Raw genomic sequence first — 25,726 nt, forward strand, 5'->3', positions numbered from 1 at the left:
TTATGGAAATTTTAACACAATTTACTTCTATTTTCAAATGACCACCAAGTACCAGCAGAATGCTTTTTACATCTTTTCAGTAGGCTACAAATCCAATACTATTCCTAAAGCTTAGAAAATTGATAAATATGCTCAACTGTTTCATGTTGGGCCCATCTAGCAGTCCGAGCCGATTTCTAAAACTATGGTCCGGTTTCCTTTCTCCCTCTTCCCCGGAATCAGACATTTCCTGTTCCCTTTCTCCCTCTTCGCCTTTTAAAGCTTAGAAAATTGATAAATATGCTTGGCTGTTTGTTGGGGCCATCTAGCAGTCCAGTTCCCTTTCTCCCTCTTCCCCGGAATCAGACATTTCCTTCAAAAGCTTATGAAAAATGATACAATTGCTGAATTTTAGAATCATCTAACTAATACAAGAAAAAAAAGAAATGGCATTGCTCGATCCAGGAAAGCAGCATTCCAATGAAGAATCAATCTTTTCAGCTCTTGAGAAATTTAACATTCAAACAGAACTAAAAAGAACACAGTGTGTACGCATGATTCGAATTCAAGTGACAAAACAGATTTCTACATGAACTCCGAAGGAGAACTAGCATCAGGTTTCACATTCCCCAAACCACCACCATGATGCAACACCTGAGTCGGCAATGTCCCTAATCCAGCACCACCCATCCCATCATTCCCCGAACCAAAAAACTGACACAGTATTCTCGCCATAACACCAAGAACCTGCATTTGATTATGACACGCCTCAGCATGCATCTGCATCATCTGCTTCTCATGCTCAATCTGCATAGCCACCATCTTCTCCCTCCACTCCATCTCCTCTTCCTCCATCTTCTCTTCCACCTTCCTCCTCCTCCTCTTCTCCTCCTCAAGCTCCTTCTCTAACCTAACTCTCTTCTCAACCTCCTTCTTCGCCCATATCGCCTCCAATTCCAATTCCCTCTCCCCACAACAACACTCGCCTTTTCCACTCGAAAACTCAAATTCCTTCCTTTTCCACTCCTCTTTCTCCTTCAAAAACTCCCTCTCCCTCTTCCTCTCTTCTCTCTTCACCATCACCTCCCTCAATTTCAAAACCTTAACTCCTAATCTCTTCAATTCTTCTTCACTAACATCTCCATCACCATCATCGTCCTCATCACCATTAGAATCATCAGAGTCGTCAATTTCAGTCTCAAACCCTATATCAAAAAAAACATAGTTATTACTATTATTACCACCTAAGAAACACAGACACCAGATACGACACTGACACACATGTAAGACACCAGACACACGCTAAAATAACTATTACCATCATTAAATTTAGGTTTAGGATGAATTTTGACATCACCAAAAACACGTTTATAATTAAGAAAATTCTCCCAATGAATAACCCCATCATTCCAATTGAATCCATGATCACTGGATTGAATCTTGTGTTTAACACCAATATACTGATGACGCATGTTTTGAACTTTAATCGAAACATCACGCCACGACCATTTGAAAGGGAAGGTGGTTGGATCGTGAAGATGGTGAACGGCGTTGACATGATCGGCGATTGGTTTGAACTTTTTTTCACGGGTTTTGAGTTTGGGGAGTGTTCCTGAACGGTGAAGTTCGGAGTATTTTGTTAAGAGGGTTTGTTCTTCGAGTTCTGACCATTTTTTGCGCTTCATTGTTGGAAGGGTTCGTGGTGGTGATGATGATGGAGTGGATTTGTTTGGACTGAGTTCTTTGTTGTTTCACGAACACAAGAGGTTTTTTTTTTACAACAAGGAGGAGTCAAATGATGTTGACTATGTTTTTACATTGTCTTTTTCATTCATAGTCACTCATTTTTATGTTTTTTAGTTCATGGTTTTGATTCTACAATTTATAAGAGAGTTTTGTTTGCAATGCGATTGAGTGTAACGAGTAGATAGAATAATCATATATTGGAAATTCTAAAAGAGTTTTTCCTCGTCCCTCAATAGATGACCTATTTAACAATATACATTATTGATTTAATATATTTTGATCATATTTTTCTACTAATTGACAAAGATAAATAATAGGCTAAAGTGCAACTTTGGCCCCCTATCTTTCAAAAAGTTGCGATTTTGGCCCCCTAAGTATGAAAACTATAATTTTGGTCCCCTAAGATTTAACCCCTTTGCATATTTGGTTCTTCTGACCAATTTTGACCGGTCAACGCCCATGTGGCATGCCACGTGGGTAATTATTAAATTAAAAATAAATAAAAAATCATTTTTTAATTAAATAAATGAAAAGTCTAATTAAAAAATTAATAAAAAAATTGAAAAAAATTCTGAAAATATTTAAAAAATCTAGAAAAATGAAAAATTAATAAAAAAATTCTGAAAAATTGAAAAATTAATAAAAATGAAAAAAATTGAAAAAATACGGGAAAAATTTAAAAATTCTGGAAAAATTAATAAAAATAAAAAATGATTAAAAAATAAAATAATATATTAAAATGAAAAATAATGAAAAATTCTAAAAAAATTAAAAAGATTAAAAAATTCTGAAAAAATATAATTTCGAAATTTTCTGAAAAAAATTAAAATTCTGGAAAAATTAAATTTTTGAAATTTTAATTAAAATTCTGGAAAAATTCTAATTAAAATTTTAATAAAAAATAAAAATTCTGGAAAATATTTAAAAAAAATTCGAAATTTTCATTAGTATTTTTCGAAATTTTCATTAGTATATATGTCGACCTTAGGTTTTTTCAGTGTATAAATTCACAAAAATTCCCGGTTTATAAATACACAAAAGTTCCCGGAAAAAATACTAATGAAAATTTCAAAATTTCGAAAAATACACAAAAAACCTAAGCTCGGTTTATAAATACACATATTTTTTCCCTTATTCTCGGGTTATAAATACACAAAAATACACTGAATTTTTCTTGGAAATAAATACACAAAAAACCTAAGCTCGGTTTATAAATACACATATTTTTTCCCTTATTCTCGGTTTATAAATACACAAAAATACACTGAATTTTTTTTGGAAATAAATACACGAAAAAACCTAAGCTCGGTTTATAAATACACATGATTAATCTTTATAATTTTTTCGAAAATTTTGAAATTTTTTAATATTTTTTTCAATTTTTTATTAATTTTTCATTTTTCCAGAATTTTTTAATCTTTTTTATTTTTTTCAGAATTTTTCATTATTTTTTATTTTATTAGATTATTTTATTTTTTAATCATTTTTTATTTTTATTAATTTTTCGAGAATTTTTAAATTTTTCCGTATTTTTTCAGATTTTTTTTATTTTTCTAGAATTTTTAAAAAAAATTTCCGTATTTTTTCATTTTTATTAATTTTCAATTTTCCAGAATTTTTTTATATTTTTTATTAATTTTTCATTTTTCCAGAATTTTTTAATATTTTCAGAATTTTTTTCAATTTATTTATTAATTTTTCAATTTTCCTGATTTTTTAAATGTTTTTAATTAGATTTTTCATTTATTTAATTAAAAAATGATTTTTTATTTATTTTTAATTTAATAATTACCCACGTGGCATGCCACATGGGCGTTGACCGGTCAAAATTGACCAAAAGGACCAAATATGCAAAGGGGCTAAAACATAGGGGACCAAAATTGTTGTTTTCAAACTTAAGGGGCCAAAATCGCAACTTTTTGAAAGATAGGGGGCCAAAGTTGCACTTTAATCATGTAAGATGTTGTTGGATTCGTCTCGATGAATATTTTTCAAATATTAAATTTTCATAATTTTTTTTAGTAGAGAATTGAAGATATCAAAGATAAAACATATGCATTGGTACATGTGTCGGAGTCAACTAGGTCATTTATTGAGGGACGAAGTGATTTTGCATTACAGCGTTAAAATACTTTATCTCACTTTCTTAACATGTGTCTTAGGACACAAGTTAGCATGACCTTTGAGCAACCATTTGTATGACAATTTATGGGGCAATTATAAATTTAGTACAAAGAAAAATAAGTATTGACATGAAAATCAAAACAACAGAAAAAAAAAGTTAAAACGTAATGTGAGTATTAGCAATGGCGAAGCCCTTGACCCACCTAAAAATATTAAAAAATTAACGACCATAGGTCTATTTTGCGAGATTTTATACAATTTTGTGTCGGACTTAAGTTTCAGCTGATCTAAATTCGTGCAAAGTGGTGTAGTGGTCCACCCGAAAAATTTAAATAATTCATTTATAAATATATTTTGCGAGACTTTAAACAATTTTTCAACAATTATAGTTTTCAGCGGTTTCAAAAGTGGCATATGAAAATTCTTTCAGTCAACAGTTGTAATGTATAAAAAAAGTTTCATAATTTATAGTAGTTGTTAAATATGTAATTATTTAAGTATTCACCCTAACTTTTTAATCAAACTTCGACATTTTAACTTCGTACTTAATGCTTATTACAACTTTAATTTACGTTTATATATTATAATTAATTTTAGTGGTCCACCCAAACTTTTTTTTTGCTAGCTCCGCCACTGAGTATTAGAGATAAAGTTGTCATGAAATGGTTATATAAAAAATATCATTTCTCAAAAAACTATTTGTATTCTTGAATTATTTAGCTTTGGTTCGATTTTTGAACGGTTGGTATAGAAAAATATACATTGAGAGAGGTCGAACTCTAAAAAGATTAATTTCAAGTTTCACACAAATATGCCCTAGTTTCTCATGTAAAAAAAAAAAATTCATGTAAAAAGGGGGTGACATATAAAATAAATGTATTTTCTTTGATTTTTTTGAAGGATCAAAGAAAATACATCCTCACAGTTATGTGTAAGTTTAATTTCAGTGGATTACCACTTTATTTAAGACGAGAAAAAAAAATGTATATATCATTCAATTCCTTTATAAAATGTCTATTTTTTTTTATCGCCTAAAATATAAACTGAGTTTTGTGATATGACAAGTGGATGCTTAATTAAGTTGATGACATGTTAATATAAGTTGATTTAGTTAGTAATAACTGACTCATGTTTCAAAATGATTGTGTTTGAATTTTGATGTTGATGTGTGAATCATGTTACTCCATCCCAAATGAAATATAAGCAAAAATGGTTGTTAAAAATGTTGGTATATATGTGGACTAAATTTTTAACCACATGAATTGACTTTTCTATTACCACTTTTGCTATACTTTATTGTGGAATTTTTAACCAAATGGAAGTATATGAGTATATTTATAAGCATTCTCTAGACTTCTTTAAAAAAAAATATTTCTCTATACTTTTGAGTCTTTCTCAAGCTCATGCATTCAATTCGCATAAACTTAAAATTCATATAAAATAAAAAACAAAACTAAGGCAATGACATTGAAAGAAGTTGTAAAATGGGATTCGTCTCGATGGTGTCTTGCATCAAATTCAATTAAGTGCGAGACGCAATAAAGGAGGAAGTAGTTGGTTGATGTCATCAAGTGAAGGAACCCCTTACCAAAGAACATTACATCAAAGGTGTTGTTGACGATTTAGTTCATCTGCATCTCTGTATCTGTATCTCATTGAATTGCGGCAACTTGCCACTGCCATCAGTTGTTAGTTACTTAATGTGAAAGCTTAAATGTTTTCTTATCCCTTTCCTAGTCTTGGAATCCTCCCTATTTAAAATGTCCGTTTTGGATCTCGTTGTCCATTGTTGCAACATTTAAAGATGCTATAGTGGTGGCTTCATCACCGTCATTCTTCAAATCAAAATAACATGGAACATACAACACAACAGGGGGAGGGATATGGTTTGTTGCAACGGAATACTGCAACCAAAAACCAAAAATGGGGCAACTATGGAGAGAGAGATGTGTGAGAGTTCAAGTGTTGGCAATGCATAAGATATTGTGCATGTACATTTAATCTAACAACAACAATAATACATATAAAACTTGTTCCATTAAATGATATCAACTATAAGAATCAAACAACGTTATAGTGTTAAATATAATAAAGATGCTAAAATACGTTCTATTGTGACTCACAATATTTGTGACCAATATACGTACCACTTGTCCACCTTATAGCTGTCTTATAATGATATAGGCAAATGCCCTCTAAATCTATTAAATTGTGACTCTAAAGAACAATAATAGACGTGAATAAAATAAATGCCGCCCTCATTTATGTTATACCAAATGGTAAGATATTGAAACTAAAAAAATGAAATTGTAGCTGCAATTTCAACTCGAGAGCCAGGACGTCTAGCACTCTAGCTCCCCATGTACTTCAAAGTTACACAAACTAAATGCATGTTCCCAAACCAAACCAAATTATTCAAATAACAATGTGATTAATAGTCAATAGTAGTTTTATTGTACTTCACAGACGCTTTACCAAACAAAATTGTTATTCACATAATTAAGGAGAATAAAAATTAAATGAGACAGACAATTGCTCAATTGTGAATGAATGTGATTAATTTTTTTATATAATAATGAATACATATAATCCAAATAAGCATCAAACCATTATAGATTTCCATATACCAATTAAATGTAGATCAAAAACTATGACTAAATAATATCTCAATTTTTCCCAAAAAAAAAGAGCATATAAGATCAATTTCAAACCTCAATTCCTCATGCAGCATTAATTTCCATGTGCAACTTCAATGCCTTCACATGTCCTTCACACGTCTACCATCACCACAAAGCTTCTTTGGAAATATTTCTTCACATGTCTCCATGAACGCTTCAACAATGACATGATGGTGACACTTTGCATTAAGCTGAAGAAAACACTCAAGTAATTCTTGAAGATCATTTTCCGAATAAATCTCTCTCTCCAATATCATTTGAAGTATAGAGTTTCGAAAATCTTCATACGGCTCCTTCGATTCCTTCTCAACGGCAATGCTATCTATGAGTTTTGTACCCGGCTTTAAAATCCTATAATTATTATTATTGTTGCTGCCGTTGTCGTTCGAGATGGTGGTGGAAGTGAAATCTTTGTCGTCGGTGTTGGCTTCGGCGTCGTGTGAAGTGGTGGGAGAAGTGAGGGTATTAGGGTTTGTGTTTTGGTTAAAGGAGATTTTAGGTTTTTGAGAGGGTTCAAGTACGTTAGAGGGTTTTATTTTGATGCAACCACAACTTTTGTTAGATGAGAAAAGGGTTTTGACGAGGCTTCTCTTGTTGAAATTGAAAGACATAATTAAAGGAGTATGGTTTTGGTTTTGAGAGGAATAAGGATACGTGGGAGGTATAAGTGATGATTTTGTAGGTAAGATTCGTTTTCTAATTGAGAATAGAGAGAAGGGGAAAAGGTTAAAAACGTGAATGAAAGAAGAAGAAGAAGAAGAAGAAGAAGGAGGTAGGGTTTGTGGTTAGAAGTTTTATCGTGATAGTGAAAGTAGAATCGTGGAATGTGGATAGTGGTTACATTGCACCGTTGCCGTCTAAAAAACAATTCCAAAAAGGTCGACGTCATATCCAATTAACTCAATGTTTTGATTTGTTTTTAATTTTAATTTTTATTATATAGAAAAAGGGCATAAGCTCAAACAAGAAGAAATTCCTTCTATTAGAACTGAGTAATCGATCCAACTAAGTCGTATCCGACTTAGAGACATACACATTTGCTTCACAATGAGTACTCAATTTTTTTTTTTTGTTATAAGCAAAATGATTTCAATAAAAAAGAGAGTTCAATGGATACTCAAACCCCATCTTAAAAAAAAAATTGGGTATTCTAACCTACACCCTCGGTTAAGTTCATTGTAATAAACAAAAACTTACTTTTTATATTCATTAAATACAAGGATGGATCCAAAACTTTTAACTAACGGGGCATGGTTATTTATTATAAATATTTTTGTTGAATCATGCCTTGAATTTATATAACTTTCTATGTATGTGATCAGACATAAAATCGAATGACGAATTAAAGGGAGTATGATTTAGTTTTTTTATTTTTTTCTTTTAGGTGTGGTGCTATGAAGAGTTGATTTTTTTATTTCATTTGTTGCAGTTAGGAACCTCCTCCATAATCCATTAACCCATTTCTCTATCCTTTCTTTAAAGAAACAACATTGGCATCTATTAAAATTTAAAACATTTTAATTCTCATGAGTCAAGGTAACGTATATATAACATCAATATTTCAACAAATAATATTGGTTGAGGTGGGGCATAATTTAAAAATAGCTAATAACTATTACAAAAAATATTCATGTTGTGGGGGTCAACTGCCCCATTTTGCATAACTTAGATCCGTGCCTCATTGAATACTTTATGTATCTGATTTATAATATAGACGAGACATATCACTTATTCAATGAATATACAAAGTGATTGTCTGCTTATAACAACGATTGAACAGTGTATCATACAACAAATCATGAATTACACCTCAAACAACTTATTAAACAAGAACAATGATTTGAAGTCATCTCGATGAATGTTTGAATACGCAAAATAAGACTCTACTCGGCCACATTCCTTTTTTTCTTTCAAAGGAAAAAGAAAGAAAACACACCGATTATATTTCTTGTTGTACCTTATTTAACACACAATTTTAAGATAAGATGATAATATCTCAAGACATACTTAAAGTTTAAAGATATAACCCGTAAAATCCAAATTCTATTTTTAGATGAAACAATCATTATCTTAATTATATTTGACTCACAGATCAAACTTCGGATTATAGACTCTCTCCCCTTAAGAATTGAAGGTTAACAACAAAAAAAAAAATTCAAATATATAAAAAGAAAAACATTTTATGTTATGTTAATATCTTAATTCTAGAAGGATTGAAAGTTGAAAGATATGAAGAATGAAAAACATCTTATATCATGAACAAAAGGACGGTGTAAAAATTTTATATTGATGGAGTGTAACATGTGAATGTCAAATTAAATATCTTTCCTTCCTTGTCTCTTTGATTCATTCATGATTCATCATCTACCTCTACCCAAAACCGCAACGTTACTCCATTCTTTCTACACACTCAATCCCAACCCCTTCCAGATTTTCATTTTCCCCAGAAGAAACTCATTATTTTCCGGTAAAATCTCTCTCCAAGCTAGATTCGCGCACACGCTACCCAATTTTCATCTGCTTCGCTTAATTTCCATTTCTATTCTCTCTTCTTCAATTTTCCGATTTCAGATTCAACGAAGAGGAATTCATCAATGGCGCCTCCGATTCTTTCCTTAGCTCTCCCTTCCGAAACCGGTCGAGTACTCAGCATTCAATCTCACACTGTTCAGGTATATCTTTTTTCAATCTGTGAAATTGCTATTCAGATTGGTTCTATTGACTAAAGCTTCGTAATTGAATGTAACTTTTTCAAGTTGCATTTATGTATGCTATTGTTTGTTCTCAATTCTCATGAATCCTGAAATGTTACGGTTAAGTTAGTTTTTTTTTTAATCACATTCAAAAGTTGTAAGTTGTGGATAATGAATATGGTTAATCAGTAGTTGAATATTGAATTAACCACAATTTTGATCGTGGATTGAATTAGCCATTCACCTAACTGAGTTAACTACATTTGTGAACCTGATTAACTAGATGTTCTAGGAGTAGGAAAAAATGGGCGTGTAACTATCATTACTCTTACGGTTACACGTACATTGGAGCTTTATTTGTTGTTATTACTCTCAGGGTTATGTTGGAAATAAATCGGCTGTTTTTCCTCTGCAACTTTTGGGCTATGATGTCGATCCAATTAATTCCGTGCAGTTTTCAAACCACACAGGCAAGCAAGCAAGCATCTTTTCAGTTTTATATAGACAATTGTTAGTTGTTACTTGTTATTATGTTACGTTAGTAGCATTTGTGGATAGAAAAAATAATTCTTTAGTTTATGATATTTCTAGAGAAGAAAAATAATGGGTCTGTTTGGATTCACTTGTTTAAATTTATATTCTAGTTGAAACACTTGCGAGACTATTAGGAAGAACTTATGAAAAAAGCTTAAGACATGTTCATAAGCTGTTTTTAGCTTATTTTCATAAGTTCACCAAGATAGCTTATGATAACAGCTTATAGCTTATTCGAAAATGGTTTAATTTTATTTCATATTTTGTTATAGAAATGGCTTATATGTAAGAGCTTATCATGATAAGCACTTATACTATAAGGTGTAAATGAAGTTGTTTATTCAAACAGGGCCAATAGAAGCTTATACAAAATACATAATCTCAATTGATAAAATTAATCCCATGACAAAATGTCTATCAACTTGAGAATGAGGTGGGCTCACTTCCATTTGGCTATTTTACTGTGCAGGGTATCCATCTTTTAAGGGCCAGGTTTTAAATGGACAACAACTCTGGGATCTAATTGAAGGCCTTGAAGCTAATGATTTATTGTACTATACTCACTTATTAACAGGTACCGTTGTATATGATGTCAAAGAGTTTTCCGTCTGTACAATTTAATTGTCAACTGTATGTATCACATTCCCTCGCGATTCATGACGTCAACCGAAAATTGTGTGCGTGTGTGTTTGACAAACTTTAAATAAGTATTTTCTTTCAGAATTATTGTTACTTATCGTTGTTTTAATTTTTGAAGTTACAATTAGTGTAGTCAAATAGCGGCGAACCTGCTACGTAAACCGCAACACTATCCTAGTTTTGCTATTAGGGCAATAGTGGTCTCTATTCCCGTTTGTGCTAGCTGATATAGCGACAATAGCGGAAAAAAGATACTTTTAAGGTTTTTTTTAAAATGATACAGCCAAGGTTTTAAATAACGGTCGCGGTCAAGGTCGCGTATAGGATTTCGCTATTTCGGCTATTACGGGTGTTGCGATACGGATTGCGGTTGTCGCGGTGTGAATTAATCACAACATTGCACAACTCTTGAATAATGACACTAACATATATACCTTAAACTAGAGATAGATTTGGAGTTCTAAACTAGATAAGGAGATAACATTATGTAATTTATGATCAAATATGTACTAAAAATATAATTTTCATCTATCTCAATTGAAAAAATATCCGGATTCTATGTCTATTGTCATGAACGGCATTTTTTTGCAGCCGTAACGGTGTTTCGTCGTGGCTGTAACGGCGTATCGTCGTGATTTTTGTTCACTCTCTAAAAACGGTGAAAAACGGTAACGTTGGCTACTTATACCTTTTTGTTGCAGCCTTTTTCTCGGTAACGGACCGTTTTTTAAAACCTTGGATACAGCTGAAGATTTAGCATGTGTGGGCCAAACATGAGCTAGTTTTATAATAAAAAATTGGAAGAGTCCGTGAGGATTTCTCCCATATTCTCCACGAGTTCAGCTTTGCTTTGCTCCATTTATTCTCCATTTATGAGATAGAAACATGTGATTGCTTAGTGGGATCCATCAAATCATTATTCTATTCCTTGTGTCTATCTCTTTCATAAATGGACAATAAATGGAGCAAAGTTGAACTCGCACTCCATAATACGTAATCTTTTCCATATAGAAGCTATGTTCAGCTTCCAATCCCTTCTTGTTTGTATGCAGTGTTTTTTTTTTAATACAATTGACTTATTTCAACCACTATGCGGCTTCTTCTATTTGTCCACAACACTATTCAATTATTTCACGTAGCCGGTTTTTGGCATTTTTCTATTTTCCTCAAGCCGCTATTATGACACTGGTTATCCTGCAAATATATCTCCTTTGGTATTAGAAACTATATGTTCAGATCTTGGAAATAGTCTCTCCACTTGGTGGGTGAGTCTGTGTTCATTTACCTTCCCCGGACACCACCTGGTGGGAGCCTCATGCACTTGGCCACCCTATTAGAAATTATATGTTACGTACTATTCTTATATGCCCTGTTGAGATGTTGTCGCTAAACTGCTAGTTTTTGTGTTTTAAATTTGGTCCTTATTTTGATTATTCTGACTTTGAACCTAACTCATGCATTCAGGTTATATTGGTTCAGTTTCTTTTCTCAACACAGTATTGGATGTTGTCTCCAAGCTTCGCTCAATAAACCCCAAGCTTACATATGGTGAGATTACTGATTCATGGGTTGGTTAAATTATATTTAAGACATAGATTTGGTCTAAGTCTAGCTTAGAGGTTATTGTTATAAAAAAAAAAAAGAGGTTATTAGTTCAGAATATGACCATTTTAGGAACAAAATTTAACTACGGAAATTATGTAGCTGCTTGAACCAGTGTAGTCAAGGTCGCGAGCCTCCTCGTAGGATCGTACACTTAAAGGTCATGGTTCCGTGCTGCGATGGCACCAGTATCACTGGAATGCACCGCTGCCCTCAAAATCGTGAGTTGCCGGTGGGGTTGTGTGCGTGAAAAAGCAATTGGAATGATTTCTTTTATCCGGGTCGGGTTTTGTTTGAATGGCCTGTTTTTGAAAACAAAAATCTCTGATCATGTGGAGCAACTCCTCCTTGCGTCACCATCTGTGACTCTCTTCCCTTTGTTTTTTTATCTACATGCCAATTGGTTTGTTACAGTGTAAGGAGAGTTCAGTGGTAGTTGCATCCCTTTCACCTAGTACAACTTGGGTTTTTTGATGAAGGAAAAAAACTTGGGCTTAACCCAACTCATTTTATTTATTTTCGGTTTAGACTATGTTTGCGAGGATGGGGAAATTTGGCTGTATGACCTAAACACTCTTTTATTTTTAACCAGATTATTTCTCTTGTATTTTTAAAGTTTAATAATAAAGTATAACAAAAAGTATTATAGAATAATATGATAAAGTAAGTATTTATTATTATTATTATTATTATTATTATTATTATTATTATTATTATTATTATTATTATTATTATTATTATTATTATTATTATTATTATTATAATGAGTGCGTCCTCGTGAGCTTAGCTCAGTTGGTATGGACAATGCATAATATATGCAAGGTTCGGGGTTCGAATCCCGGCCACCACCAAAAAATAATAGTAATGAGTGCAAATAATGATAAAAAATTTAAGATGCAACCTAAATTTCATGTTATTTTTCTTTTCTATGCTGTTTTTATCCATGCTAATATGCATTGATGTATTTTTTTTCTTTTGCTACTGGCTTAGTGGCCAACACGTACTCAAATAAACACACACAGGGAGGGGGAAGTGTGGAGAGTCGGGACGGGCACCCACATAAAATGTCCTCACAGCCAAACCACAAGGCTGTAACAATGGGGAAGTGTGTATAGATATTTTATTATGTTAGGTAGGATCTTAAGAGTCGTGTCACAATCATCAAGTTATGCTATTTCACCCCCTCCTGATCCTATGCAGGATCTCATGTTTGACTACATTGGCTTGAACTGAACCATCAGGGGCCCTGTTTGGATAAACAGCTGAATTTGTAGCTTATAGCATAAACACTTATCATATAATCGCTTATGAATAAACTATTTCTATCACACAATAAAAGAAAGCCAAATTGTTTTCGTATAAGTCATAAGCTTTTTTCATAAACTATCTTGGAGAGCTTATGAAAATAAGCTAAAAACAACTTATAAACATGTCATAAATTGTCTTCATAAGTTCTTCTAGACAGTCTCACAAGTTATTTCAGTAGATAAGCTCAAATAAGCCAATCCAAACAGACCCCAAATCCAGTTTAGTTTCAACCCTTATTCCTCATTGTTATTTTTATTGTCAGCATTTACACTTAAAGCCTGGGGAATATGATTTATACCTTTTGTATGTTGGAAATTTTTCTCTGTCTTGTATTGAAAATATAAATTACCTATACATATGTGTGTTTTGTTTCCTTGTCAGTATGTGATCCAGTATTGGGTGATGAAGGAAAGCTTTATGTTCCACAAGAGCTGGTGACAGTGTACCGTGAGAGGGTAAGACTGATCCACAAAGATATTTCTGCAAGTGTCCATGTGTAATAATATACATGATGTAACAAGTTTACAATACATGAACTTCTCTGACTAAGTTATCATATGCAACTCAAATTCGTTTTATCCATAACTAAAATTAGATGTTGATACGTGTTTATTGGGTTCTTATTTATGAGATGACACAAACATACTTTTCTTTAGCTTGGGCCATTTAAATGTTACCTTTACTTGCTTTGACATCTCAGTAACACACATTTCAACAGGTTGTTCCAATCGCTTCAATGTTGACTCCCAACCAGTTTGAAGCAGAATTACTGACAGGACTCGGGTAAATTATATCATGATTAATACTACTAAAAAGTTTTTCTGTTGGGAAATTGCTATTGTATGCTGTGCATATATTATAAGAAAAATCTATATGTTGACATGTAAGTGAGTAGCTTCAGTCACTTTGACAGCATATTACTTTTATTTTTCTCTTGTACACAGAAGTTGTGGGGTTAAATATGTTTTTAGTCCCTATACAATTGGAAACATGTTGATTAGTCCCTACTAAAATTCCATATGTTCCAGTCCAAAATAATACAATAGTCAAGTACTTTTAGTCCCTCAATAGTATTTTAAGTATACAACAACCATTTTCATTTAGTGACTTTAAACATATATAAATATTTTACAGGGACTAGAATTAACATATTTCCATTCATGAGGACTAAAAAAATGTTTAACCCAATATTGCAATTTGAAAAATTGTTATGAATGCATGCACTGCAAAAGCAAAAAAGAGCAAATTATTTGAAGTTCATGCAAGGTCTATCTCTTGTATATTTTAAGGGGGTTTCGACTTAAAAATATTAACAGCCCCTTTTCATATATAGATATATTGTTTTATGCATGGGCTTATAAATATTAAAGGCCCTGTCTCAAATGTATAAGATATTTTTGTTTTATGCCTGTTGAGTGCATGTGTAAATTTGGGAGTTTTGATGCAACCTACACTGTTAGAAAAAAGGTCTTGTTTGTTTTTAGCTGGATGTTGCTTTTGGCTGATGATTTTGAGCATTTGTTGTTATGGAACTAATTGAGGTTGAAGCCAACATTACAACCACAGGCCATATATTATTCTGACCTTTAGAAGGCAACACATGATTGAAATATTGTTTTCTATATATAAATTATTAAATTACAACATATTAGGCGCAGAAGCTATTTTTTGTTCAATTTTATTGTACATTTTCCTGTTACGGCTGTGATTGTTCGATTCCTGTCTTTTCTGTCTGTTGCACGTCAACTATGTATTCCTTCTGAAGGTTTCATATCACAGGATTCAGTCTGAAGAAGATGGTCGAGAAGCTTGTAACTTAATTCATGCAGCTGGACCTTCAAAGGTTTGCTTTAAATCTTTTGTTTCACCTTGTGCATTCGTTTGCTGAATGATAAAACATGATCTGAAAACAAATTCGATCTTTCTGGATTACAGGCTCTGGCTTTCTTTTTGAACTCAACTGTTTTATTATGTTTTGAACTTAATTTTCTTGCATGTTTTCATAATTACTTATTTGATTACAGCAACAGAAAGATAGTAAAATTTCCTTTTTTATTCTTTAATTTTGTTTTTAAACCCAACCTATTTGATTATTTAGCCAATAAAATTCTGCTGGACTCTTGGCTCCATGAAAATTGTGGATTTTACTTTGTACAACATATGGGTAGGGGATAGCAATGGCCTAAAGTGGTACACACTATTGTACAGACATTAGCACACACAAAAAACAAAAAAGAAATTTTGAATCAGAGTTACACAAATGGCAGCACCAGGAGGAGTTGACCCATGTCCATATCTTCTCAAATTATATTTTCTAAATGTTTTGTTTTTGACTATGCTAAGAAACTGTCCAAACCTAATGTCACAATGAACTCGTCTATAATCATTAACATTTGCTTATGCTCTGTTTCTTCTCAACCATTTAGCTAATGTATGTTCATCCTCAGGTTGTAATTACAAGTATAAATGTAGATGGGAATCTTCTCCTCATTGGCAGCCATCTAAAGGAAAAGGTGGGATAAATGTCACGTATAATGTTGTTACCACTGGTAATATTTTTTGTTCTAATTTTAGATATATGATTAATAGTGTAAATCAATATTGTTTAATTTTCATAATTTACTAACACATGATATGTCTTCTTGTTCCTTGAGTTATTACAATGATTTGTAAAATTTCTGTTTTCCATGATTCCACACTTCAGAAAACCAAACTGACTGGGCTCAATCTTATTTGACCAAAAAGGTGAACCGGCCAGTCTTATTTGGTTGGCAGATTATAATTTAGAATCTTGACAATGAGGGTAAACCAAACCAGCTAGCGTAGAGTCAAATTAGGTTTGAACTGCTGAAATGCTGCACATTATTGTAATGTGACCCTATGTGGTTGGGTCATATGATTGCAGATTGCTATATTGACTAATATAATAGCCACCCTATGTGGATGAGTCATATGATTGCAGATTGCATATTGACTAATAATAGCCGGTGCAGGTGGGGATGGACATACTCACTTAGGGAGTTTGACGAGCTAGACACCAATGTGATAATTTTTCTTTCTTATATGTTTTGCTTATAAAATGCATACACTATTATACTCTTGGAAATATCACATGGAATCTATCTATCTATTTTAAGAAAAGTCTTCGCCCTAACTACATATGGTGGGATTTCACGCTCTTGTATGAACTCTTTGCTAGTTATTACAATATAATCAAAATAATTCATTTTTATAAACATTAAAACATTAACTGTTGAGCTATTTTTCATTGGGTATATCAATAGGTAATTGAAAAATATTTTTCTACTTTCAGATTATTGCTTGATTTGTCTGCAAAAATTTCCTTTGATTGTATACTCAATGTTTTAACAGTATTTCATCTGAACAAAAAAGAAATTGCTATTTGTTTTCTAGAGACACCTATGTCTACAAGCTATGATTTTTATAAACAAACACATGATAACCATGGTGGAAACACTTAAGTATGAAGTGCCGCAGTCTATAGTAACAGACCACACTCTTCACTGACATTTTTTATTTTATATACTCAATGGTTTATATTCATACACTATCTACTCATCTTAGTAACATAATTTTTTATTGCCTTTTGTGTGCAGGGAAATCCTCCCAAACAATTTAAGATCGCAATTCCCAAAATACCAGCTTATTTTACGGTATGAATATACCATAAATTTATTGTTTGGTTTTTGCGATAAAGGGTTAAAATTCCACTTGAAGCAATGTCTGTGTGTAAAGTGTAATATACTCCTACTCATCAGTGTGTACCTTTCAAATAAACATTGTTGCTTTGATTTCATTGCAAAAAATTCAAGGGTCAAGGGCGACAAGTTTCCCTTGACCTCAAATCTCGACTATTGCATAGTGGAGTTTTAACAATCCGCTATCCGTGATTGACAACATTAGTATAAATTATTAAAATAAGTTTGATGCTCTTGTTCTGTTTAGAACTACCTCCAAACAGTCAATAACTGTAGCTTTGATTACGCAATTTGTTTTTTGCTGGTAGGGAACAGGAGATCTCATGACTGCACTTCTTCTTGGTTGGAGCAATGTAATGTCAATTTACTTATTAGTCTTCCTTGTCATTGCTTGCATAATATTTACCTAAAATGTGTTTTCATTCGTTTCAGAAACACCCGGACAACCTTGAGAAGGCTGCAGAACTCGCAGTATCAAGCTTACAGGTATTTTCCTTTTACTTGTTCTTTTCTTCCTCCTTCCAATATTTTGGAATCATTATTTATCTTGGACTGATCCTATGTCTTGCTTATAAATGTGAGGATGTTGATTGTAAGATTTAAAAAATTTGATATTCATTTTGGTGGATGAATGATTTAATGATCACAATATATGTAGGCACTTTTGCAAAGAACACTTGATGATTACAAAAGAGCTGGACATGATCCCAAATCATCCAGTTTAGAGATCAGATTAATTCAGAGCCAAGATGATATCCGCAGTCCACAAATCACATTCAAAGCTGAAATATACAGCTAAACGGTGATATGATTTGAAGCCGAATGTGAAGCTACAATGTTCAATTATAGAAATTGAAGCTACAATGTTCAATTATAGCACTGCAGGCCTTTGAAAGCCAAAAGTTTATTTTTTTTTAAGCATGACATACAAGTCAATTGTTTTTCATAAGCATGACATATTAGTCAAATAAAAAATAAAGAATATCGGCTGTAAATTTAATTTTAGTTTCATTGCACTCATTACTGGAATATTAGGCATAAATATAATTGTGCATATATCTTTTTAATGCTACTTAAAGCACTGTTTTTTTTTTAATAGCCAAAATAGTTTCGATAGCAAACTTAATTTTGTCTAGTACGTGAGAAAAGTTATAACAATATATTTGCTCCGATCTAAATCAAATATAAGCAAAAAATAACATAATTTGGTGGTGTCAAATATAAGCAAAATTTTGCTCTAAAAATAGCTCTTCTTAATTATCTTAATTTTCAAGATGAGTGCATAGTTCATTGTCAAAAAAAAAGTGCATAGTCTCGATACAAATTTAACGTGATAATTATTATTGTGAAAGATAGTTTAATAGTCATAACAAATTTCTTAATATATGTGAAGCAATATAATTTTGCTTATAAATAAGGAGAGTACAAGCTTATGAAAATCCAACTTTTAGGCCGTGAGGCATTTGTTCATTTTTAAATGCCCTCTAAAATTGACAAGCAGCTAGAAGATGTTTACTTCGTTTGATTACTAATAAGTGCCTAGATTCTTCTAAGTGAAACGAGTAGTTTGTAAACCCCCAATTTAGTCACTGAATTTTGATTATCAGAGACATAAAGGGAGCAGCAAGTTGATAAAATTACCATTCATATCATCCACTTGCTTGCTGATGTTGAATTATAGTGAAGGATCATACTTGGTATATCTACCAAACCAAGTTTTGTGAGCCTACTTAGGCCATAGAAGCTTTGTGCACTAACACACCAAAAATTCACCAGCCAATTCAAACCTGGGTGGCTGGGACATATATAATTCTTCTTCTAGCAAAGCCGTATAAACACACATTGTTGGCAATTAGCTGTTTTAAGGGCACTTACTTCTGAGTGAGAGCTAAGGTTAGAATAATTCTGATAGTTACTAGTTAATGACAAGACTGAAGTCTTAATGAAGTCAAATCCAATTTGTTGATGAATTGTCCCTTGGCAACTAAGCCGTCTAAAGCATGCTTGCTCTGTGTAGAAAAGGATGCAAGACTATTCATTTGTCAACATTATAGACTTGAATAAACATAAGAAATGGGCTCGGATAACATCCAATGCAAATATAAAGTAAAAGCACAGTCTAATTATATAATATGAGCAGACTAGCAATAATTCAAATTGGAAAGCAGTTCTCAAAATCTTGGACCACATTCAGAATTTAGGAACGTTCCTAAATATTCGTAGCACAAGTCTAAAACGAATATAAATTTCGCTGTAAAAGCATCAGTCTTTCCTTAGGTCCATGAATACCGCTGGCATTTAGGATAACAATTTCAACCTTATCCCCCTGTAAAAACAAACATACATCCAAAGTAAGTTACTTGCAGGGTTACACCTTAATTTGAGCCACTACCTTCCAAAGAAATGTATAAACTGACCTTGAAATCAGGGTGGTCGTAATATCTAAGGGGTATAAAACATACTCCATCCGTTGTCGTTATAAGAAATTTTAACTTTTTAGGTTCATTCAGTTAATGATGTATGTGGTTCATAATATAGATTATACACATTATTAATTAAATGAATCTAAAAAAATCAAAATTTACTTATAATTGACAACGGAGGGAGTATCAGCATAATGTGAAAGTAGGAATCAAATCATGTGGTAAATTTGTATGTATATTGAGAATAGTTGGATGGTCTACTTGGTGAAAGGGAATGACATAAAATTCAACAATGGACAAAGTGTGTGTTAGCTTTGTTGTGTATGGAATTGAGCAAGTGAGCAAACCTAGGTAACTTGAGTTGGTCTCCATGAAGAGTGATAAACTTATCTCCCAAGTAATGGGATAAAACACTGAAATCAACCATATAAAGCCTTACGGTTGCCAACCAAACAAAATCATCATATCTTACATGAAGAAAATGTACAGGTAATTGCTAGGCATGTCATTGTATATTCATTATACCATTTAATATATTGTGAATTGATTCATAATTTGTTTGAATAAATTAACAAAAAGAACTTGTTCAGAAATATTGAATCATAATTTTCTTGAATAAATTAACAAAGAGAACCTGTTCAGAAATATACTGGACATTGCTTGTATACGTTCTTTATTAATTAAAAAAAAAGATAAAAACACATAATATTAATTTAAATTAAGAAATAAATTTTGTATATTAGATAAATTACACACAATTACTTTTTTCCATTATAATGAATTAAATATGACTCTTTGAGTCATGTTTTTCAATCACAAATAACACCATCAACCACATGCACAAACCACCAAAATATTTTGCAAATAATATATATATATATATATATATATATATATATATATATATATATATATATATATAAAATCATCATGTCTTAAATATGACTCTTTGAGTCATGTATGTTATGTGAGAAATATTATATATGCAACAAATGCAAATGATTGTAAATTTTAATCTCTCTTACATTTATGTATTACGTATCTATTATCTATCAAATATCAATGATTTTTTTAGAAATGATCACATAATATTTTGTAACATTTATTATTTTATGGACAAATTATAAACTACAACATTTTCTACTTTGAAATTAGACGATGAACATCAACACTTTGAAATTAGACGATGAACATCAACTATATTAATTTTTTTTTGTGGTGGCCGGGGTTCGAACCCCGGAATTTTTTTTTTTGTGGTGGCCGGGGTTCGAACCCCGGACCTTGCATATATTATGCATTATCCATATCAACTGAGCTAAGCTCACAAGGACAACTATATTAATTATTTATTTTAATCTATCATTTGTCTTCATTTTTTCTTCTTTTTTTACTCTTTCTTCTTTTTCGCATACATGTCTAAAATAAAAGACAATTTATTTTCAAAAATAAAGATATCACTCTTAAAGTCTATTTCTTGTATTGTAACCAAAAAAAATAAAAAAAGTCTATTTCTTATGCTTTCTCATCTCTCTTGATTTTATCTCAGCCATCGTAATTTTTTTTTTTTTGCCATTGCTAGAGGTAGAGATCTTATTATTCACGATGTTTTTCTTTCCAGACAAAAGAAGCATCAATAAAATAGATGTATGCTGAAACGTGGCACAAGATGTGTATTCACATCAAAACAACATGAAATGGAACTTATTTCATCTTTGATTTACTATTATAATAAAACTAGAAAATATTACAATTTAAGAGAGCCACTCATAAAACTTTTTTTTTTTTTTGTCAGGTAGCCTAGTGGGTCGAATTCACCTTATAAGGTGAATAAGTAGGGTGTCCTGAGTTCGAACCCCAACCCCTACACATAATAATATATTGTCCTACCAACTGAGCTATGCTCACGGGACTACAAAGCATTTTTTTATTAAATAAATAAATAAATAAGATGGTGACATAAGATGAAAACAGTGGAAAGAAGATGAGCTCGTATAGAAAAAGTTTGAAACGCGTAGAATTGTTAGGAAAGAATGAGAATTAAACGAGAGAATATTAGGAAACAGAGTTAATTACATAGGAAACATTATTATGTGATGATTTTAACGACAATTGTCAGTATTAAGTGAAACGAACACTTTAAATTTGATGTGAAAGTTTAGTTTGACATAAAGGATCCTGACCCATGAACCAAGAACCATATCATGCTGCTGATCTTCTTGATAAGGCTATGCATACGTGTCCGTAGAAAGTTCGAGTTAATTCAATGCTGGCAGGTTTCCATATTGACCATGTTTATTTCATGTTTCCATAAAACTTCATTATTCATATTCAAAGACGGTCGATAAAGATTAAGATTTTAAAATCGGTTAAAAACAAACCAAAGTTTTTATAGAAAGTGCTTGTTAGCCGTGAATGATTTTCATGTGGGGTTGTTTGTGGCTCTTATATCTTCTCTTCACTTTTTGGATTGGCTAAGCTTATAATATACCTTCGCAATGTACCTTTGAAACTATGTTTGGTTTACAAATTGGATGTTGAGGCCTTGTGTAATTTTGGATCCAAAGTCATGAATTTAGCAAGTGACATCCCATGTTTGAGTGAACACGTGATAGACAAACTCGTAGAATGATACTGGTCATTTGAAAACAAAAAGAGAAATAACTAAGCACAAAGCTTTTGATGCCATTTTCATTGTCTCAAACTGTATTATATGTTTGAATATGTATTTTGAATAAACAAAATTATTCTGACTCAATTCTCTTGTAATTAAACTTGACAAAATTTGACAATTTCACTTGACCAATGAATTTCACATAAACACTTTTTTGCAATATGGTATAAATCTTCAACTTAGAACCTCTTTCATCCTCGTAGAATGTGGCAACACAATGCAAGGATGTAAAGTTAAATAATATCTTTATAAAATCAAATAAAATATTAATAACACTAACCTTAGTTGGTTGCAAAAGTTCAGCAATGCAGTGGGTGAAGTTCTTCCTAAAGGAGTATCTGATCATTGTCCTATAAGTATGGATATGTCTTGTCCTGCTTCTCCAAAGAATACTCCTTTTAGATTTCTTAATGTTTTGACGGACCACCATCTTTTTCTTGCGTTGATACAAGAGAAATGGGCTAGAATTTGCATACGAATCTTTTGATTAATATATGGTTCAAGTTGAAAGCCTTGAAAAAAGATCTAAAAGAGTTAAATTCTACACATTTTCAAGGTGCTGGAATTGTTTTATTTGATGTCCAAAAGTAACTTAGTTCAGATCCTATGAACCCTGATCTCATTGAAGCTAAAAAAAATTGTTTGTCCGTTCTTGAAAAGTGGAGTAGATCTGGTCGCAGAAATCTAGAGCTAATTGGATACAACTTGGGGACTCTAACACAAACTTTGTTGATTCGCGGTGCATTTGGGAAAACAGCATTCGCCATATATAGCATTACTGTTTAAGAAATTCACATCTTTCAACAAATGATTTTTCACACATGCTCTAAACCACATTAATGTTATGGCTTAAATAGGAAAAAGGTCCTTGTAAGTTCGCGAGATTTTGGTTTTTGTCCCCGTAAGTTTTTTTGTTGCGAGACAACCCCTGCATTTACCAAACGTTTTGACATTCGTCCCTGCCGTCCAATTCCATGACAAAAACGCTGAGCTAGCTAACAGAGCCTTATGTGGCACTTCATGACTTGGCATTAGTTGATGACTGGAGTTAGTATAGGGACTAAAACTAAAAACACATTTTTACATAGGGACTAAATTAAAAAAACGTAATGTTCAATTTTTGAATTTTAAAACCTGAAAATCCTTTCTTCTTCCTCTCTCTCTCTCTCCCTTTCCTCTCTCTCTCTCTCTCTCTCTCTCTCTCTCTCTCTCTCTCTCTCTCTATATATATATATATATATATATATATATATATATATGTGTTTTTTCCTTTCTTTTTCCTCTATTTGCGTCCTAAAACTCAAAACTCGTTTCCTTCAACAAAAATCAAGTGTGTGAAAAAGGCCTAGAAATGTGAGGAGGAGGAGTAATAGATGCAACAAACTCAGCTAAGGTTGTAAATCAGTAAGTGTAGGAGGAGTAATAGATGCAGGAAACTCAAGCGTGTGAAAAACAAGCATGGAGCTGGAAGTAATGCTCAGGCACCATTGGTGATTGAGGATGTGGATGCTCAAGCCAGTCAAAATCCATCAAACAGGCCTAGAGGTTCTGGTATTGTTATACAAGTAATCATCAAGCATGTAAAGATTCATATGTTCAACTATATATGGTGTATCTAATTTTGATTTTAATATGCTCAGGTTCAACATAGCTACACTAATGCAAATGTGATTGCAAAAAAACAATCTCAGCCTTCTCAATTTACTGTAGTTGAAGCTGCTTCTCAAGCTCAGTCTCAACCATAGTCACATAATTCGCAATTCGCTCCGGTACGCGGTACGGGTACGGGTTCGCGGTACGCTACATGAGAAGAATTCGGTACGTATAGGAGTATAGAGCTTCGGTACGCTTCGGTTCGTGGTACTAATAATAATACCTTATTAAATATAGTAAGCTATCAATAAAGTTTTAAGAAAAGTATTTTTTTACTAGAATTTTAAACAAAACTTAAAATTTATTAGTGAGCAATAAGCTTTTTTTATTAATATAACAATAAAATTGTTTTGGAAGTATAAGTTTTGGTAAGAAAGTAAAGTATTTTAGTTCAAAAAAAGAGTTTACGTTTAAGAAAATTACTATGCCATACGTTTTTTGTAGGCAATTCTTCATTGGGCCAAATTTAACAAAGCCCAATATAGAAAAAATCTGGTCCAGCAACAGAGAAGTCCAATTTCTATTAACCCTAGTTTCATCATCTTCTTCACTAACGTGAAAGTGGCTGCAACAACAGATCTAGGTTTCTTCTTTCTTCATTCTCCTCTCTCTTGCTCGTGCTCTTCTCACTCTCATTCTACAGCTTTGTTCCTCAACTCACGGTTCTCCCACTCTCGCAATTTTTGCGGGTACTCGTGATTCGCTTGTTTCAACGAATTTCTTCACGAATTTGGGAGAATCGGTACGCGAAAGTACCGCGAATTGGTACGCGCGAACCAATTCGCGGTTCGCCGGTCAACCAGCGAATTCTGTGACTATGGTCTCAACCTGCTCAATCCACTCAAAATCAGCTCAATCTTAATAGAAAGGAGGTGGGGCTAATGGGGGAGATACAGAATAGATGCAACCAGGCTTTCTTTTGCTATGAACATGTCTAAAATATGTCTAAGTTATTTTGCTTTAAACATGTCTAGTTAATATCTAAGTAATTTTGCTATGAACCTTTTCATGTTTTGATGTAACCTGGCTTTTGTTAATAGCCATATGACATGTAATTGACAATCAATTTGGTAAGTTAATGCCTAGCTACTTTTTATCTATATCTGCTTGTTAGTACTTAATCATGTTTTTTTATCAAATTCAGCACACAAAATACAATAAAGGGCAACAAACAAACATCATTCCATTAATTCAATTTAACCATTACAACCCATGTTTCAATTACAATCAAACTCCAAAGGAAATAAACCAAACCATTACAAACCAAAATACACAACTTGAACATTGTTGAAGGAAATGAGTTTTGAGTTTTAGGGTGCAAATAGAGGAAGAAGAATGAAAGAACACACACACAGAGAGAGAGAGAGAGAGAGAGAGAGAGGAAAGGATTTTCAGGTTTTAAAATTCAAAAATTGAAGATTACGTTTTTTTTTTAATTTAGTCCCTATACTAACCCCAGTCATCAACTAATGCCAAGTCACGAAGTGTCACATAAGCTTTCGTTAGCCAGGTCAACGTTTTTTTCATGGAATTGGACGGCAGGGACGAATGTCAAAACGTTTGGTAAATACAGGGGTTGTCTCGCAACAAAAAAACTTACAGGGACGAAAACCAAAATGTCGTGAACTTACATGGACCTTTTTCCTATTTAAGCCTAATGTTATTTATTACTATTAGTGCTAACCAATAGAAGTTTTATTGTAGTGCACCCATGCTTTGCTAAACAAAATTGTTATTCACATAAGGAGAATAAAATTTAAATGAGACAGACAATTGCCTAATTCAATAAAAAGATGGGGACATTGAACATGATATAAATAGTTTTTTCATATCGGGATTGCTCAATTGTGAATGAATGTGATTAGTTTTTTATATAATAATGAATACATATAATCCAAATAAGTATCAAACCATTATAGATTTCCATATACCAATTAAATAGATCAGAAACTGACTA

The 25,726-nt window shown here is 32.3% G+C and overlaps 3 protein-coding genes across 3 annotated transcripts; 1 reads left to right on the forward strand and 2 right to left on the reverse strand.

Annotated features, from left to right (window-relative positions):
* Positions 1 to 1,724, reverse strand: LOC146923878 (uncharacterized). The gene is made up of 2 exons (XM_085708967.1): positions 1,298 to 1,724; positions 1 to 1,184 (listed from the first exon to the last, which is right to left on the reverse strand). Exons 1-2 carry the CDS (start codon positions 1,662 to 1,664, stop codon positions 565 to 567), a joined length of 987 nt encoding a protein of 328 aa, XP_085565093.1. The 5' UTR covers positions 1,665 to 1,724; the 3' UTR covers positions 1 to 564.
* Positions 1,725 to 6,280: 4,556 nt separating this feature from the next.
* LOC146923879 (uncharacterized) lies at positions 6,281 to 7,372 on the reverse strand. Its single transcript, XM_085708969.1, has one exon. The coding sequence runs from the start codon at positions 7,136 to 7,138 to the stop codon at positions 6,608 to 6,610; it is 531 nt and encodes a 176-aa protein (XP_085565095.1). The 5' UTR covers positions 7,139 to 7,372; the 3' UTR covers positions 6,281 to 6,607.
* A 1,503-nt stretch (positions 7,373 to 8,875) lies between these two features.
* SOS4 (pfkB-like carbohydrate kinase family protein) lies at positions 8,876 to 18,116 on the forward strand. The gene is made up of 13 exons (XM_085708970.1): positions 8,876 to 8,994; positions 9,099 to 9,199; positions 9,597 to 9,690; positions 10,224 to 10,328; positions 11,858 to 11,941; positions 13,685 to 13,758; positions 14,022 to 14,086; positions 15,083 to 15,146; positions 15,751 to 15,816; positions 16,921 to 16,977; positions 17,331 to 17,375; positions 17,455 to 17,508; positions 17,681 to 18,116. The coding sequence occupies exons 1-13, from the start codon at positions 8,880 to 8,882 to the stop codon at positions 17,819 to 17,821; spliced, it is 1,065 nt and encodes a 354-aa protein (XP_085565096.1). The 5' UTR covers positions 8,876 to 8,879; the 3' UTR covers positions 17,822 to 18,116.
* Positions 18,117 to 25,726: the final 7,610 nt, after the last annotated feature.

Source organism: Medicago sativa, chromosome 5, assembly GCF_051527215.1.
Source record: "Medicago sativa cultivar Bolivia chromosome 5, Bolivia_mono, whole genome shotgun sequence".
Taxonomy (NCBI): Eukaryota; Viridiplantae; Streptophyta; class Magnoliopsida; order Fabales; family Fabaceae; genus Medicago; species Medicago sativa.